General features: G+C 34.6%; 1 protein-coding gene across 2 annotated transcripts in view; it reads right to left on the reverse strand.

The window, feature by feature from the left end:
• SLAIN2 (SLAIN motif family member 2) overlaps window positions 1-17,570 on the reverse strand; it is a 74,165-nt gene that overhangs the window by 19,522 nt on the left and 37,073 nt on the right. For both annotated transcript variants that reach the window (XM_047856039.1, XM_047856038.1), the window contains exons 3-6: window positions 15,752-15,916; window positions 13,891-14,052; window positions 9,597-9,956; window positions 9,028-9,165 (exon numbers count right to left, since the gene is read on the reverse strand). In XM_047856039.1, coding sequence (XP_047711995.1) covers window positions 9,028-9,165; window positions 9,597-9,956; window positions 13,891-14,052; window positions 15,752-15,916 — 825 coding nt within the window. The remainder of the gene's footprint in view (window positions 1-9,027; window positions 9,166-9,596; window positions 9,957-13,890; window positions 14,053-15,751; window positions 15,917-17,570) is intronic.

A 17,570-nucleotide genomic window follows, 5' to 3' on the forward strand; every position in this document is an offset into this window, starting at 1 on the left:
GATGCAAAGAATATAAAGCTAATTAAGTAAAAGTGATGAACACAAGCACACAGTATAGAATAAAATAAAAGTAGTACTTGTTCAATGCAAAAAAGCAGACTTTGGCGAAGCAGTTATTGTTAGATGAATTGCCCTACCATAAACAGTAATCTCCATACTCAAAAAGGAGAAGAAAACTCAGAACCAGGCAGGTACTCAAGGGAGTCAAAATCCAGTGGCTTTAACACATTTAACATCATCTTGCTGTAGAATAAAACTAATTTATACTTTAGACTTTGGGTAGCAACATATCTGGTCTGTGCACATATGTATGTGGGGTGGGGAGGGGTATATGAGGGGGGTTGCACAGTGTGTGTTGGTGGGATTGATGGGTTTGGAAGAGTCAAAGCATCTCCTTCTTAAAGTGATCAATGAGAAGTTCTAAGCTTTCTTCAAAACTCCTAATCTATTAACTGTAATGAAACTCTCAAAAGTAGCAGCTCAGAGCCATCCAGAGTTAAAAGTTAAGAGTTAAAAGGACTGAACTGAAAAGTCCCAAACCTACCAGTATAGTCACCTATTTAAGTGGTTCTAAAATGTCACTACTGATTTGAAAGTTGGACTTCATATACCTCTGGGATTTATATGCCAGAGAGAGAGAGAGAGAGAGAGAGAGAGAGAGAGATCCCACAATAAATCTGGCCAGCATTTAAACAATCACTGGGTTGATAAGGGAATACTTGATAATACCATCAAAGAGAATTAAGGAGAATTTCTCTTTTGCTCTATTGCTTAACCCTATCAATGCTGAAAAGCTATTGTTTCCCTACTGTCTGAGAATATTTTTAAAGAGTAATAAATGTATGTGATTTCAAATTTACAGCACTCCACATGTTACTGTAGTTAAATAAGACACCAATTTAGCTTAAATATTCCCAGGAAGACTAGTAAAAATTTCTCAAAACCTTAAAAAAAGTCAGTTTTATAATTACCTCATATCTACCCCACAGAAATACAGGATGCCATCATCATTGAATATTCTTACATATTTATTCATATATCCTTTCAATCATTCATAGGGTCATTCATTTACTCATTCATTCACTGCTGTTTTTCATTCTTTCAAATATTTAATTATCTACTTTATTTCTGGTACTGTTTTAGGTACAATAGATTCATTTAATAGCCAACTAGAAAGACAAAATTCCTACTTTCATGGAACTAACATTCTGGAAGGAAAGGAGAAATAAATAATAAACAAAGAGTCAAACAGTCATATAGTGATAGCTGCTAAGGAGAAAACTAAGTAGGGAAGGCAGAGAGGAAATGGGAGATATAAGTTGTGATCATAAATAGGGTGATCAGGAAAGAGTTCCCTGAGATGACATTTGCTCAAAGATCTGAAGGAAGGCAGGAAGCAAGCCATATAGATATCTGGGGAAAGCATTGCAGATAGAAGGAAAAGCCATGGTAGAGTACCTGAGGTAAGAGTGTGCCCAGGAACAGGAAGTAGGCCACTAGGATTGGAATAGAGTAAATAAGGGCAAAAGGTCACCGACTGTACTTACGCTGGCAATCCACAATACCTATCAACAACTGAAATTTTTTAAATGAGAGCTTAACATCAAATAGAATCTATAATTTGTTTTGGAAAGGTCATACTTAAATTAATAGCTATGATAACTCCAATGAACTTTATTTATCCCTCAAGTTTCATGGGTCACAACATGAAAACTATCCAATGGGAATTTGAAGAATAAGATTGCAAATAGAATCAGGCAGTGTACTCTAAATTTGTCTGATACAAATCTGACAGAAGGAAATGAGTGATTTTCCTAAGATACTACATAGCCTTGTATTACCCTTAAATAAGAAAACCAAATTTTTATCTGAATTATCAATCTTAACTTGATCAGTCTTCTAAAGACAAAATTATTTTTAAATGACAAAGTGTAGTAAATTGAAAGTCTCCAAATCCTTCTAAAATAATAGAATTCAGTGTGTTAGCTGTTTAAAAATTCTTACGGTTTCCTTGGTTTCTCTCTTAATATTTATATAATTCCAATCAGCAAGACTCCACCGTGAAAAGTAAAGACGGTACAGTTAAAATATCATTCTCTCATGTTACCATTATTTAGGTTAAAGTCTTCCTCCACTGACCAGTTCCAAAAACCTTTGTATTTGTGTTAAACATACACCACCATTTTCCGAGTCATTCTAGCTCAAAGTTTTCTTACTTTATTTCCATTTAGTCATCCATGCAGTTCTGTAGATCTCTTCCTTTACATCTCTACTGTCTCCTACACATTTAATTCAGACCTTCATCACCCTATTTTTGAATGAGAACAGTGGCTTTTTGGGTCTCCACTTTGTGCATGTGCATTGAGGGAAGGACATTGAAAGTGCTGTCCCACCCCCCAACTCCAGTGTAGGCAGTAAGTGAGTGAATGGTCTGTAAGGAATTCAGAACAACAACAACAAAAATATCCCAGCTTGATCTGGTTTTTTATCATCATCATGTCCCCGGATTAATAATCAATGTCAGTAATAAAATGCTCCTCCCTGAAGAAAACAGTTTGTTGGCCTAAGTTATAAACATTTGCTGCAGTTACTGTTGCCTTTTAATAGCATATATGTAAGATTTAAATGAACATATTTTAATACTTATGTTTTAATATATATTGCATTTCACATGAAAAATAATTACAACTCCCAATTATATAGTCTTCTTTAAAACAGGTGGATTCCACTACATGTTTCTTTCAAAAAGTTCATAGAGATTTGAAATCAAGTTCACTTAGCACAGAATGTGCCTTCAACTCCCTGTGGTACAATAATACATTCTTATATTTAGACAGATTAGAAATAAACAATGATGGTACAGTGATTATAAAGTCAGTGAAACAGAATATGAGTTACTTCAATATTGTCATTGTATGTGACTGGGTATTATTTAAGATATTTCAACTGTGAAGGCATTAGATTTGATCCCCAAAGGAACTAAGACACAGACAAGAGGACAATTTCTGAAATGTATTATAAAATGGAATTTTATGAAATACTGCCATGCTTATCATTATGTTGAATATTTCCCTATTTGTATAACAGTTGCCTGGTGAGGGGAGGGGAACCTTCCCAGGTTTAAAAATTGAAGACTATTCTTCAGTCAAAATGAGTGATGATAAATTGATAAATCTGACTGTATAGTGTTGCTTTGAGCTTCAATATGCAAGATCAATTCTGACAAAGATCAGTTATTGACAAATTTATAGAAACTAAACCTGTAATATTCATTACTGTGAAAGACTAATACATAAAAACATACTTTCCTTTAGAAATGATTAAAAAATACTAACCCGTTATCTTTTTTCCATTATAATGCTGACATTATGATTTATTTACTAACAGTTATAAAGTTCAATAAAAATATTTTCATTGCCTGCATTTCCCCCAGCCATTATTATTATAACTCATTCTATTTAATTATTATTGAACATAATTTTGTCACATGGGGAGATGCTAAAAATAATCTCCAAGTATGAAATACTAAATAAACATAAGTCACTATAAAAGATGTTAATTACTGCTAAGTAAAATGACCACTGTTCCCCCTAACCCTGCAATGACAGTTTGTTTTGAAACTTTTATTGCTTACAAATTCTCAGAGTAACCCTTCAATCCTCTCTTACTCCCCACCTCTCATCTTCTCAGTGTTGCCAAGTTACATCTCTTCTAACTTCATTTTTTAAAGTTCATCCAGATCCTATCACCTCCTGCACCACTGCCTTTGTTCAGATACTCATTTCTTGCCAGGTTTATGCAATAAACAGGCTTCTAAATGTTTCTAGTCTCTCCTCCACTTTAATCCATTCTTCACACTGCTACCGGAATGGATTTTCTAAGAAGTAGTAACCTTGATTAAAAGCCTATCATGGGCTCTCCACACTTACAGGATGAAATCCAAATTCCTTATTAAAAACCTCCCAATCTGTCCCTGGTAGGTATCTCTCCCATCCTACATCACTGCATCCACTAACCATCTTGCATCCTACACTTCAGTCCTACAAAACCACTATAATCAGGATGCTATTCTTAAGACTTCATTACCAATCATACTGTCGGGTAAACCTGTCTTTCTTTTCTTCATGTGGTCTCATAAGCTCTTCCTGAGCTAGCTGAGAGATAGCTTCAATATCTTTCCTGAAAACCTCTTTACACTGCTGAGTTTAATGCCTTTGTTCTGTTCCCACAGAAGTTCTTGCCAATCACTTCCTGCTACTGAAGGGCACGTGCTGTCTCATTTATATTTATAACCTCAGAGCTTAGAACATAATATACACCCAACAAATACCTGTTGAATGACTAAGGAACACATGAGTGGATAAAACCCAGAGATCTTAACTAAGCATTCTAGATCCTCCTAATCGAGTGGTTCTCAAACTTGAGTATGCCCTAGAGTCAGGTGAGACACTTCTAAAAAAATAGATTCCAGGTACCCATCCCAGATGTATTCAATCAAAATTTACAGAAGTGCCAGAAAAACTACATTTGTAAAACCTCTCTGTTATTATATAACTGACTCATCATTATGTTCCTTATTAAAAAAAAAATCTACAAATGTCACTCATTCTTGTATTAGCCCATTACACAGGTTATTCATGACTTATTTCTTTGAATTTATGTTTCATAATTATGTAAAATTCAAGTATAATCTTTCAGTGTTTGGTTCTAAACAGTATCTGGATGAAGATTCCTTCCCCATGGGCCTCAGAAAGTCTGGTTATGCATAAGCTGGATACCGCACCCCCTTCAGTGAAAAGTCCAGAGTAAAATACTGACCATACATCTCTTCTCTGCGGGAATACTCTGTATCCCATGCAAAATTATTCCTCTATTTGACGAAATGTAAGTAAGTGGATAAATATTACACTGGGTTATCTTACTCTTTTGTAGTAATTCTACAATTAAGTAATTCTAAATACTACAAAGTATTTGTAATTCAATTATGCTCCAATAGAGTCATCCAAGAATTTGCAGTTAAGTCAGCATGATGTAATGCAAACAAATATTGGGAGGAAATCAGGAAACTCAGAGAGGAGTTGGAAGGAGGGAGTAGTTTTGCACTTTTCTAGTTATATGCCATTGCACATGTAATATATATGTATCTCTGTTTCCTCTCTATAAAAAATAAGAAATGGGCTTTTGTGAAGTTCAAATGAGATAATACATGTGAAAGTAAACATTTAAAAATACTAACCAGAGTCTGAGTATTATTTTAACTTTTTTAAACAAGCAGATTGTCTCGGGTTTTTCTCCCTCTTATTTCTGAACCAATATTCCTATAGCTTTCTGAAAACTAAATTTTCTACTGAACCTCTAGTAGTCTTAGAAAGTAGCACTAGTCTTCTGAAAAACTGTCCCTGACAAACAATCTTTCCTTTAACTGGAGAAACAGAGAAAATGGCATATATCCATGACCTCTGCAATGCTCTGGTTTTCTTAAACTTTTTAAGTTACTCACATTTTCCAAATATAAAAGTCAGAAATTGGTAACAGCTATAAAAATGAAAATATATTAGAACTCTCATAATATTCATATTTGAATGCCAGCATCCACAATAATGCAGCCACAGCAAATAAGCATATAAAAAACAGTGATTGGCATAGTACAAGGCAAAAGAAGTGGTCCCGAGGGTGGAAGTAATAGCAACCTTGCAAAGTTAGGTTCATGCAGACCAGCAAGTAAGAACCAAAGCTTTACCACTTAAGGGCTGGAAAAATAAATACTTAAAAGAAAACAAAATGCAACATCTATTATACTAACTGGTTTATACAAAAAATAAAGAATACTAATTCATGTATAAAATAGATAAAACTTACTATTATATTTATATATAATTCTATATCAAAATGAAAAGGCTATCATGAAAACAGTATATATATGTAATATATATACATATATACACACACACATAGTAATCAAAAGAACAGTTACATACATACATTTCTATAGATCAAAGATACATGTAAAATTTTAAGAAAATAGATAATACATTACGAAGTAAAATATGTTAACTTAAAAGGCTTAAAATATTTTTATAAAATAAACTTTATTAAGTTTTAAACTTGATAATATTCCAGACTTACCATTTTCCAAAACTTTTTTTGTGACTAGTGTGATTTTACCCTAAAATAAATGTTTGTGGCATTTTAATTGCAAATAAGCTTCACTATAGCTACAAATATAAAAATAAACAAGTATATACAATTGAAAATACAAAGGACTGTCTCTTACTTTCTCTTTTGCCTATACACTGTTCAAATACTGAGATAGACCACTATGAAACTGCATACATATTTTCCACTTAAAAGTAAATTAGTGATTAGAATCTCATTATATTTCTCTTTATATTTTCCTTAATTATCAATTTCTGGGGAAAAAGAAAAATTCACCTACAGAAAAAATTTCTAGGGAATCGGCAATTGTGTTAAGGTGATTACACAATGCTAATTCTACTAGAGAACTCAAGTAATTATCACAAAATTTAAGATATGGTCATATATTTCTCTATTAACATTTTTATTATAGATTCTCAACCTTTTCTTTTTTCTTCTAGAATTTTGTCAAGAGTCTTTTTCATTTCCATACAGCTCTGAGGTGCTACAATAGTTCAAATGAAGAGCATATATGAGGGCATAAGGAAATAACCCTGAGTAAAAAGTTGGTACTAATAATGATGGAATAAAGAGAATATAGATATAGCTGGTTTTAGCAAAGAACAGGGAAGATGTCTGAAGATATAATCATATAAAGTTTTGAGAAATTCAGAACTCATTTCAAACTATGCATAAAAGCACAAGTACAAATAATGTTTTGGATTATCTGTGCATAGGCTGTAAATGTGCAGCTTATAATATGCCTGATTTTTATTATTTAATCTCCTTAGTGCTATAAAATTTTCTTTCCTATTGTATTAACATTGTGGATTGCTTCTTCTTTCAGGCAAAAATACACTAAGGGAGAAAAAACTCAGAAACACGGTATTTTCAAGGGTCAAATGAACTTAATTTACAGATTTAAAGGCACAAAAGTTATCATTCACCATTTCAAGATAGCTTAGAGTTCAAAGTGTAACTTTATTTTTAAAGTTCTGTGATTCCCTACTTTCTATACCATTTATGAGTACACCATATGAGTATCATAATGGCACTCTTAATTACATAGTTTGCAAGACTTGGAATTCTAAATTTAAAATTTAACTTGGTTCAAAATCATGTTGTTGCATATATCCAGCTAAATAAATGAGGTACACAAATCTCTAGGCAACAATTTTCCACAGTGCCTTAAATTTTACGGTTCATCTTAGAAAAAAATCAGAAATAATATTTCTGGATACTTTTGTATCTTAGTACTAAACCATAGATATGACAGACATCTCCAGGTGGACTTGGGTTCCTGAGCAGAATCAACATGGGTTTGAATCCTAACTTGCCACCTATGTATGTATGTATGATTGAAGGTTAAGTTATTCAAAGCTTCAATTACATAATTTGAAAAATGTGTTAATAATTGTACCTACTTCATAGAATTGTTCTGAAGATTAAACAGGATTATGCATGTATGGTACAGCACAATATGAGTCTCTCTAATATAAATAATATCACATACAACTGAAAGCAAGGAAAATTTATCATTGTTATCACAAAAGTCATTTGGGTTCAAATGTATTTTTTCCTGGTCTTTTTGAGCCACCAAGTTAACAGCAGCTTAACATAAAATACACAAAGTCAGCTAAACACAACAGAGCCAAGGAAGAATGCAAGGGAATTAAGAAACAATCGAATGTCTACAGTTGTATTACCCAATAAACAAGTTATAAATGATCAGTAACCTTGTGTTTGTGGCGCTTCTTCATAGCTTTAAGGAAATGAAGAAACACGTGGCAGGCACCATCTCAACAGGCGCTGTAATACGCTACAAAGAAACTGAGTCGATCAGACCACAGGACTGATGCGAGCCATGGGTTACAAGGGGTGCATATTGAGCACTTCTAAATTTATAGAAATAACTGTGACAGTTTGTTTAAAATTGGTTTGATTACATGTTTGTATCTACTCTAGTTAATAGATAATACTCTTTGGGAAGTGTTCCTTTTCAGTCACCTTGTACACTAAAGTACACAGTATCCATCTATTCCCACATCACTACTTGGCTCAGTTGGCTACTTTGTTTCAGAAGTTCTGTATGATTCTTTCTGATCTTTGTTTATGTTACCTTTGTCTCTCCTTCATTCAACAGATTCAATCTTTTCTTTTCATCAAGTTAATTTCAACTTTTTTTTTCCCCTAGATTTGCCAGTTGTATTTATTTTATTCATTGAAAATTTAACATGCTTTTAATTATGCTAGTATTTTTTGCAAGATCATTATGGTTTTGTTTTGTTTTTTTAAATGTTCTACTAAGAAAGTTGCTTGAGTTTTAAGTTGTCTGTTTCAGGACTATTTCCCACAAAAATCTTGTCATTTTTAATGTATAGTACTGCAGAATGCGAGGTTTTTAATGAATATATATCTGTATAATTAATAGGTAGACTTTGCTCATTTAAAAATTCTGGAGAGGGGATCCTGGGTGGCTCAGTCAGTTAAGCATCTGACTTTGGCTCAGGTCATAATCTCATAGTTAGTGAGTTCGAGCCCCGCGTCTGGCTCTGTGCTGACAGCTCGGAGCCTGGAGCCTGCTTCGGATTCTGTGTCTCCCTCTCTCTCTGCCCCTAACCCACTTGCATTCTGTCTCCGTCTCTCTCAAAAATAAACATTAAAAATTTTTTTTCAATCTGGAGAGACTAGAGTTTCATACAGAAACAAGTACTGATACAATTGGGTACCTTATAGGAACAAATTTTAAATTTTAATACAGCTATGATTATCTTATAGCAAGCGGCAATCACTACATTTTAGTATAGATAGCTTAAAACAGCTATTCAGCACAAAATTACTATCTATAATTTTCATTTTCCCTTAAATAACTGACACATAAAAGATACTTACTGGCTGAAGCCTGAGGTTGCATGCGAGGTATTCCTCCATTTGGCACTTGAAAATTTGAGTCACTTCTGCTGCTTTTCACTGAGTCAACTTGTGTATTAGATGTTCGGGACAGGTTTGGAAGACTGCGTCTTAGTTTTTCTATGACAACAGAATTTAAAGAAAAAAAATCAAAACATTCTTTTAGATAAAGAATTAAAATATTAACTGGCATTCACAAATCAAATTCTTTAAGCATTCTACATTTTAGAGGAGTTAACAGAAAGTACATGTCTTATAAAAAATAACTTAACCCAGGTCCTAGAAATCAGTAGAAGAGAACCTTTAAAAAGAGCCATAAATTAATTAAATCAAAATCTATATACGGACCACTTCATGAATAGTAGTAACATAATCAAGTAAAATTAAATTCACTCTCTCCTTTAGTTTTGTATTGATGCACTAGTAATAAAACAGTAAACTACCTAAATTCTTGATCTACTTTTCTAAAATACAAAACCTTGGTAAAAAATTGTGTTACTTTCATATCGAAATATTAAGGACAACTGCTTTGCCAGAATCATCCTAATTACCTTCATTTTTAACATTGCTTGTCTGTAAATCCGCGGGATGACCTTGAAGTGAAAGGCGAGGTTGTTGTAAGCGGCTAATCATAGGCTGTGGGGACACTCTACTATATTCTATTCCCCGAGCAGGAGATCGTGAACGAGGTGAATTTCTGGGTGACTGCTTAGGTGATGGTCGAGGTGAATTGCGTGGTGATGGTGAAAACCTGTTAACAGCAGGGTATACTGCATGATGCATATTGTCATCTTCATCATCTAAACTTTGCGCATCAAGTTCCTGATCGCTAAAAGTACCCCGTCTTGTAGAATTGCAAGATGAACCAGAACTGCGCCGAGATGTGGTGGCTGCATATTCTTGCCGGAGACCTGACAATAATGAATGTGTTATTTCATTTCTTTAGTTACATTTTTAAACATTTATATATTCTTGAGGCTTAAAAGCAAAAGAATATCATTGAGAAATTCCAATAGGGTATAAAGTGTAAAGGAAAACTCCCTTTCCACTTGAATCATCTTAGACATCCTCCCATATAATGATGCCTAAAATATTTTAAAAGATTATTTTTGAATTGAATGAAATTCTATAAACCTTTGCCCAATCCAACGTTTTCTTCATGATTCTGAAATCTGTATTAGAGGTAGAACCATAAATTTAAAAATATTTCTACTCCTAAAGACAAAAATCCAAATTTGAGATCAACATTTCAAAAATACTGAGGGAAAACAATTATTGTTCAACCAATGAGAAGAATACACCAGTGTATAAATAAACTCCCTGGATACTGAATTCTTGGAATTGATTTATTGATGAAGGAAATTTCTTTCCCACCCTCAGGAATTCAATACTTGGGCATAAATGAAATTTTAGTTCCTTCATGACCCAAGAGACTTCATCAGTAAAACAAACTTAAATTCTAAGCTATCAAGTAAAAATTTTCAGAGGAGTCCCCTATGTATCTTGACACCTCCAGAAACATCCAAGCAAACTTAGGCCCTTCAAAAAGTATAAAAACTTTGGGGCGCCTGGGTGGCTCAGTCGGTTGAGCGGCCGACTTCGGCTCAGGTCATGATCTCGCGGTCAGTGAGTTCGAGCCCCGCGTCAGGCTCTGTGCTGACCGCTCAGAGCCTGGAGCCTGTTTCAGATTCTGTGTCTCCCTCTCTCTGACCCTACCCCGTTCATGCTCTGTCTCTCTCTGTCTCAAAAATAAATAAATGTTAAAAAAATATTTAAAAAAAAAGTATAAAAACTTCTAGAACAAAAACAAATGTTGGTATATATTCAATTAAGTATAAAATTACTATTCAAGAAAAGTACAGAATTTAGGCCAATATTTTGATCAAGTCCTGCTAACTACTGACAATCTAGTTTAAAAATTCTCTACTACTGGGGCGACTGTGTGGCTCAGTTGGTTAAGCATCCGACTTCGGCTCAGGTCATGATCTCACAGTTCGTGGGTTTGAAACCTGCGTCAGGCTCTGTGCTGACAGCTCAGAGCCTGAAGTATGCTTCAGATTCTGTGTCTCCCTCTCTCTCTGCCTCTTTACCACTTGTGCTCTCTCTCTCTCTCAAAAATAAACATTAAAAAATTTAAAAAATATGCTCATACACAGATAGTGCTATCGATATGGTCCCCAAAGTAATGGGTGAGAATCATAGCAGGGTATCTATAAAACTACAGATTCCTGGGGCCTATCTAACCCTTCACTCAAATTTCGGAACCACTCTAGTAACAAGCAAGATAGTGTCTCGTTACAGCAAACACAGTACTAAAGTCACCTAACAAAAGACAACAGATCAGTGAATAGCACTGTTTTAGCAAAGAAAAACACAGATCCCAAAGTAGGCCCTGCAGTACTAGGGGGATCCTAAGGAAGCAACAATCACTATGGGACTATGTATTTCTCCTATTAGAAATAAGAGGGCTTAACCAGGAAACAGCCAAAATCTGTAATTCTACATCTCTGTTAAAAACAAACAAAACTAAAGAAACAATGTTTTAAAACAAAAATCAGGGGCGCCTAGGTGGCTCAGTCGGTTGGGCGTCTGACTTCGGCTCAGGTCACGATCTCACGGTCCGTGAGTTCGAGCCCCGCATCGGGCTCTGGGCTGATGGCTCAGAGCCTGGAGCCTGCTTCTGATTCTGTGTCTCCCTCTCTCTCTGCCCCTCCCCCGTTCATGCTCTGTCTCTGTCTCAAAAATAAATAAAACGTTAAAAAAAATAATAAAAAAATAAAATAAAAATCATTTTCTTAAAAAAACCTGGCATTTTCGAGGAGGCAGACATTTTTAGCATCTTTTTTTTTTATTCACTAGAAAAAGACCCTATCTGTGCATGTGGATGGCTTAAAAAGAATAATTAAAGTAAGGCTAGAATTTCTTTTACTTGTTACCAAAACACAATATAAAAATGACAGCAAAAAGCTGGTTGAGTTTCTAACAAAATACTGGGGTCTGAAAAGTCACAGTTCAAAGAACTGAGAGAATTTACTCTAAGTTATAGTGAGGAAGCACTCTATTCTCCTTTCACATCCCTGACTAGCTGACAATAGCTCCTCACTAGCTGACAATAACCAGTCTCAATGAGGAGTTACACAAAATTACAGAAGAAAAGGGTACCATATTGTTAGTTCCGTGAGCTAAAGATAAGTAAAGCAAGAACCAAGTCTTTCTACTTTTCTATGCAAAGCTGTTGGAAAATGGGAAATGATTCAGCAGAATAACATTCTGCAGTTTCTTAGTAAGTGTTATAGCTTAATAAAACCTACCATATATCTACATAAAAGGGCCTAAAACAGAAAGTTTTTAAACTAAATTATTTTGATGCTCCATTACCCTCAGCTGATTGTCAAGACTGAAACGTGTGCTTCAAGAATCTTTTCATTGTAAAGATTGAATGGGTCACTTTAGAGAGATTGCTTACTTCACAGTTAAGCTTGTGGTATCTTACGATAAAATGTATAGGCAAACCATAGTACTCTACTGAATATCTAATAAAACATTTCCATCCTCTCTAAAAGCCTTTTAAAAATAGGTACCATTATCAGTATAGTTAGGTGAGGATACTTCCATGTTCAAATTTTCCTGTTTCTTCTGGTTGAGAATCCTTTTATGATCTCCTGAGGATGATACTGTTTTTAGCCTGATTATTTTCACTTACTGTTTTCATTCCTCTTTATGTACTTGCTTTATGTGCTAAAATGTTTTTTTCAAATATTTTACGCACAAATTGAAAAGTACAAATTAAAATATATTTTTTTTAAAATATAGGCAAGAGGGGCGCCTGGGTGGCTCGGTCGGTTAAGCGTCCGACTTCAGCTCAGGTCATGATCTCGCGGTCCGTGAGTTCGAGCCCCGCGTTGGGCTCTGTGCTGACAGCTCAGAGCCTGGAGCCTGTTTCAGATTCTGTGTCTCCCTCTCTCTGACCCTCCCCCGTTCATGCTCTGTCTCTCTCTGTCTCAAAAATAAATAAACGTTAAAAAAAATTAAAAAAAAAAATATAGGCAAGAATAATACTATCACCACCATTTTACAAAGAGAGCCAGAAGATCCACAAACCTTTGAAATAGTATGACAAATTTTGTGCATACATATACTTTGGGGATGACAGGGGATATAATTTTTATTGGATTCTCAAAGGTATCTGTGACCTAAAAAGTTGCAAAGACCATTCTGTAAAGCAGTATCGCATGCTCACCTCATTTAATGTCATAATTTCAATTTTCCCATAAAGGTCTTTTTTTTTTTTTTTTCTGTAGTCTATACCACATATTCTAAGAGTGGTGATATCTGCCCCCATAGGGAGAAAATTGGCTCTTGGGGTATGAAAAAAACCCAGATATCATACTAATTTGTGATCCTCATAGTACATAAAGAGATGCAGGGTATGTCTGTGGTATTAAAATTTCATGGTGAGGTGATAGGCAAAAAAAGGAAAAAAAGTCTAAAAAGGTGGTTGGGAAGGGGTAATAATGGAAAAAAGGTTGAGAAACAATGGTCTACTAAGAAAACGCAGTGTAATAGAGTAATAACTACTCTAGCAAGTTCCAGCGCAGAGTAACATGCAGGGCATGGTTACTAGTCATTATCTGCCTTTCTTTGCTCCTCACACAGCAAACTGTTTTACATAAAATGCACTCTGAAAACAAGTTAATGAACAAGTAAGTCTATATGTTGAATAAGCCTCTAAAATTTAACATTTCTACTCATACATTACTATCCCACAACACCTTAAGATCTATTAAATATCCACAACAAAATTATACCTGAACTAGACTCAACTTGAACAATTAAAATACTTACTTTCTTCTTGCATCCGAGCTAGAATCTGTACATCAGTTACATCATTTAGCTTATAATTGGATCCAATTGAATCTTCATCTAATTCTGAAGCACTTAACTCACTGTCTATAGAGGATTGAGGACTGAGTGGAGGATTTCTGTCTGATGAACTTTTCAAATTACCTTAAAAAAAAAAAAGATTTGAACTTTGGTATAACAAAAACTGAATAAGCATCTGTTGTAATAACTTGATATTAATTCTTTGATTCAGTTCACCATTATTTTGTCTTTTCTGTTCATGAAATTCCCAAATATTGAAAATAAAAATTGACTTTATTAAGAATAAAGAGGGCTATGTCATATGTTATGGCATAAAAGCAAATCACATTTTCATTTCAATCATAACTTATCTATTCTCTTATGAAACAATTAAGCTTTCACCACGGTGCCTGGTAAGTAGGTGGTGTTCAATAAATGTTAGAGGATTCCAACTTTTACAAGACAGCCAATGAAACACCTCATAAACAAATGAATTTATAATGTGTTTTCTCCTCCCAAATTCACAGTCTTAGCCAATACCATCATCTTTTTCCCTGAATAAAAGCTTCTACTTTTCCTAAGCAAGAAAACTATAATTTGAGGAAAATCAAAATTCCTTAGAGATTTAGGAACAAACCAAAAAAAGAACACTAGGGTCATTTTTCCTACGTTATGCCATGTTTACAAAATTCTTTGTCAAACTAGTAATAGGGATCCAAGGAGTTCTCTGAAGTGTAGGAGTGAAGCACAAACATGGAACAGAGAAAATAATGAGATAAAGTATTTCATTGCTGAAAGCAAAAAGGGGGATAGAAGGCAGGTCAGAAGAATAAAGGACATACATATCCAAGAGTCTAACTTGTTTCTAAGGAAATCCTTCCATCAGATCATCAACTTCTAGTGAAGAATAAAATCCTAACACTGTCACTAATGTATCTAATACAGACTTATTTGAAACATTTGTTTCCCAGAATTCTTTACCATAGAAGTCAGCTCCCATGTGAAAGGCATATTAAGAGCAAAATAGTTGATGTTTATATTATCAAGAAGAACATAGTGCATATGATAGGAAAAGTACTACACAAGGTCAGGTTCAAATAGTGCCCAAATAATATTCTTGTTAAACAAATATAGCAGATTAAACTTTTTAGTATGACAGTCATGGGTGACATAAATAGCAAGTAACAACTTATGCACAAAGCTAACAGCAGGGGCGAGAGAAGTTATTAGACTAGGGAGTCAAAAATTTGAGGTGGTTAACAATAACCTTAATTTTTAAGGAAGCTACAATAATTAGCTGTAACAACAGCAACAATAAGAGTTAACAGTGAATCCTAAAGAACAGTAAGCTACAGAGTAACTATTTCAGTCACAGAACCACAGCAAAACATTCTTTCCCCAATTTACAGCAGTCTACCCTCCCATATCATTTTGGACTCCACTCTTTTGGCACATACACATATAGCTTATACTATTATTTGAGTGTAATATCAAAGCTTATTAAATAAAGTTTAAGTGGTTTAATAAGAGCTTTTATTTTTAGCTTTTATAGCCCGATCAATCTATTCAGTAAAAGAAAGCATCTATTAGTTAAAAGAATCAAGCTTGTTACTCTAATCAAGCCACATCTAAAAACTTTTAAGTACATGCTAAAGAAAACTTTACAGATGTACCCTGGTTTATCAGTACCAGGTACTAAATAGCTCCTCACTGATATTTTCTTTAACCACTTAAAAGTCTCATAGGCACAAGAACTCGAACTATTGATGATTGAGTTATTTTCTGAGGTAGGGCAGTAAGTTAAAAGCTATACCTTGATTATTCCATTTCAAATTCTCCTTACCTGAATTTCCAGGAAGTATTAGCTGTTTGACTATAGGAGGTCGCACTGGAGTTGAAGATGGAGAATTGAAACCACTGCTGTATGGGCTACTTGCACTTGGACTATAAGGACTTGTGTAACTCATGGAGTTGAAAGGATTGTTATATAAATTCTGCCTCTTGAGAGCTGTGTTAATGAGAAGGGGAGAAATCAACATAATAACAGAAAAGGTTAACCATTCAAAATTTTTTCCTACTGGGAAATTTATTAAGTCATTATCTCAATTTAAATACAGAAACATTCTTAGAGTAGCAAGAGAAAATACACATTAATAATCCCAACAAAATAGTTCCATTATCTTAAATTGCACTGTGCAAATAAAACAGTAGCCACACCAAACATCAAAAATAATACCATAGGAAGAATATCTTCTCAACAAATTATTAGCCATTAAATTAATTTACTTCATCTTGTCGGGAAGTTTGTTCCAACTGTATTAACTCTGAATGGCCTTAAAAAATAAAATGAATGAAAAGTATATTTGTGTCTTCTCATTAAAAAAAAAAAGTGTATTTATTTTTGAGAGAGAGAGAGAGAGAGCACAGGGGAGGGACAGAGAATGAGGGGAGACAGAGGATCCAAAGCAGGCTCTGCACAGACAGCAGAGAGCCCGATGTGGGGCTTGAACTCAGGAACCTGAGATCATCTCCTGAGCCAAAGCCGGGTGCTTAATTGACCGAACCACCCAGGAGCCCCTGTGTTTTTTCAGTTTTCTATAACAAACATTTACTGCAAAGAAAAGGGGAGAAAAAAGTATGAAATAGTGAGTTTTAAAAACAGCCTTTCCAAAGTTTGGATTTTTTGTAAAAATAAAGCAATATTGACTACTTAGGCCAGGTTAAGGTCAAACATGTGCGAATTCTCTTTTTAAAAAGAAAAAAGCCTCCCTCCCTTTCCCCCAGTCTTCTGTCCCAAGAAAAGGAAGAAAAAATGTGCGATGCATGTAAGATTATAGAAACAGTACAAAAGTAGAACTAAGATATCAAGTACATACGTAGAGAGAAATTACTACTTAAAATAGTATTTCTTTCTTCTACACTCTTCTAAAATCCATAGCTTAACTCAGTATTTCTGACCATTGGCAAAGCAAGGTGTAGAACATACAGACAAATGTGACATCGTACTATTTCTCAAGGGGCTTACAACCAAGTAGTGCAGGCAGGAAAAAACAATGATTTTAGGGCAAAATGAAATGAGCACTATCATAAAGGTGCAAAGGGCTGTGGAATGATGAGACAGGATAATTCATTACAAATGAGAAAAACTAGGCACAGCTTTTTGGAAAGAGGCATTGGAGCAGTCCTGAGAGGATGAGCGGCAATCTGACAGGCCACTGAGAATGGGGAAAGCGTGTGCTTCCATCTGTGTTTATCACAGGAACAAAAGCAGGGTCTTGAAAATGTATATTAGGTTCAGGGAATAAGAGTGAGTGCTGTAGAAAGGTAAAGCAGATGCGTGAGGGACAAAACAGGAAGACGTAGCCGGGCCAGGTCGTGGAAGTCCTGGAAACTGTGCTCAGGAGAATGAACGTTATTCACTATCAGTGAATTCTGAGTAAGGGTGATATATGATCCAATCAGTTTCAGAAGAAAATTGATGGACATTTTTATATAGAATAGATGAGACTGAACTAGGCAGTAGAGGTGACAAATACAAAAAAGAAGGATAGATATTAAAAACTAGAAGGATTACAAAAGAAAAAAAAATAAGGTGACTCTGAAGTTTCTGGTTTGCCTACTGGGCAGAGAAATGGTTTGGGGTGGAAGAAGATACGTTTTTT

This window comes from Prionailurus viverrinus, chromosome B1, assembly GCF_022837055.1.
Source record: "Prionailurus viverrinus isolate Anna chromosome B1, UM_Priviv_1.0, whole genome shotgun sequence".
NCBI classification, from domain to species: domain Eukaryota; kingdom Metazoa; phylum Chordata; class Mammalia; order Carnivora; family Felidae; genus Prionailurus; species Prionailurus viverrinus.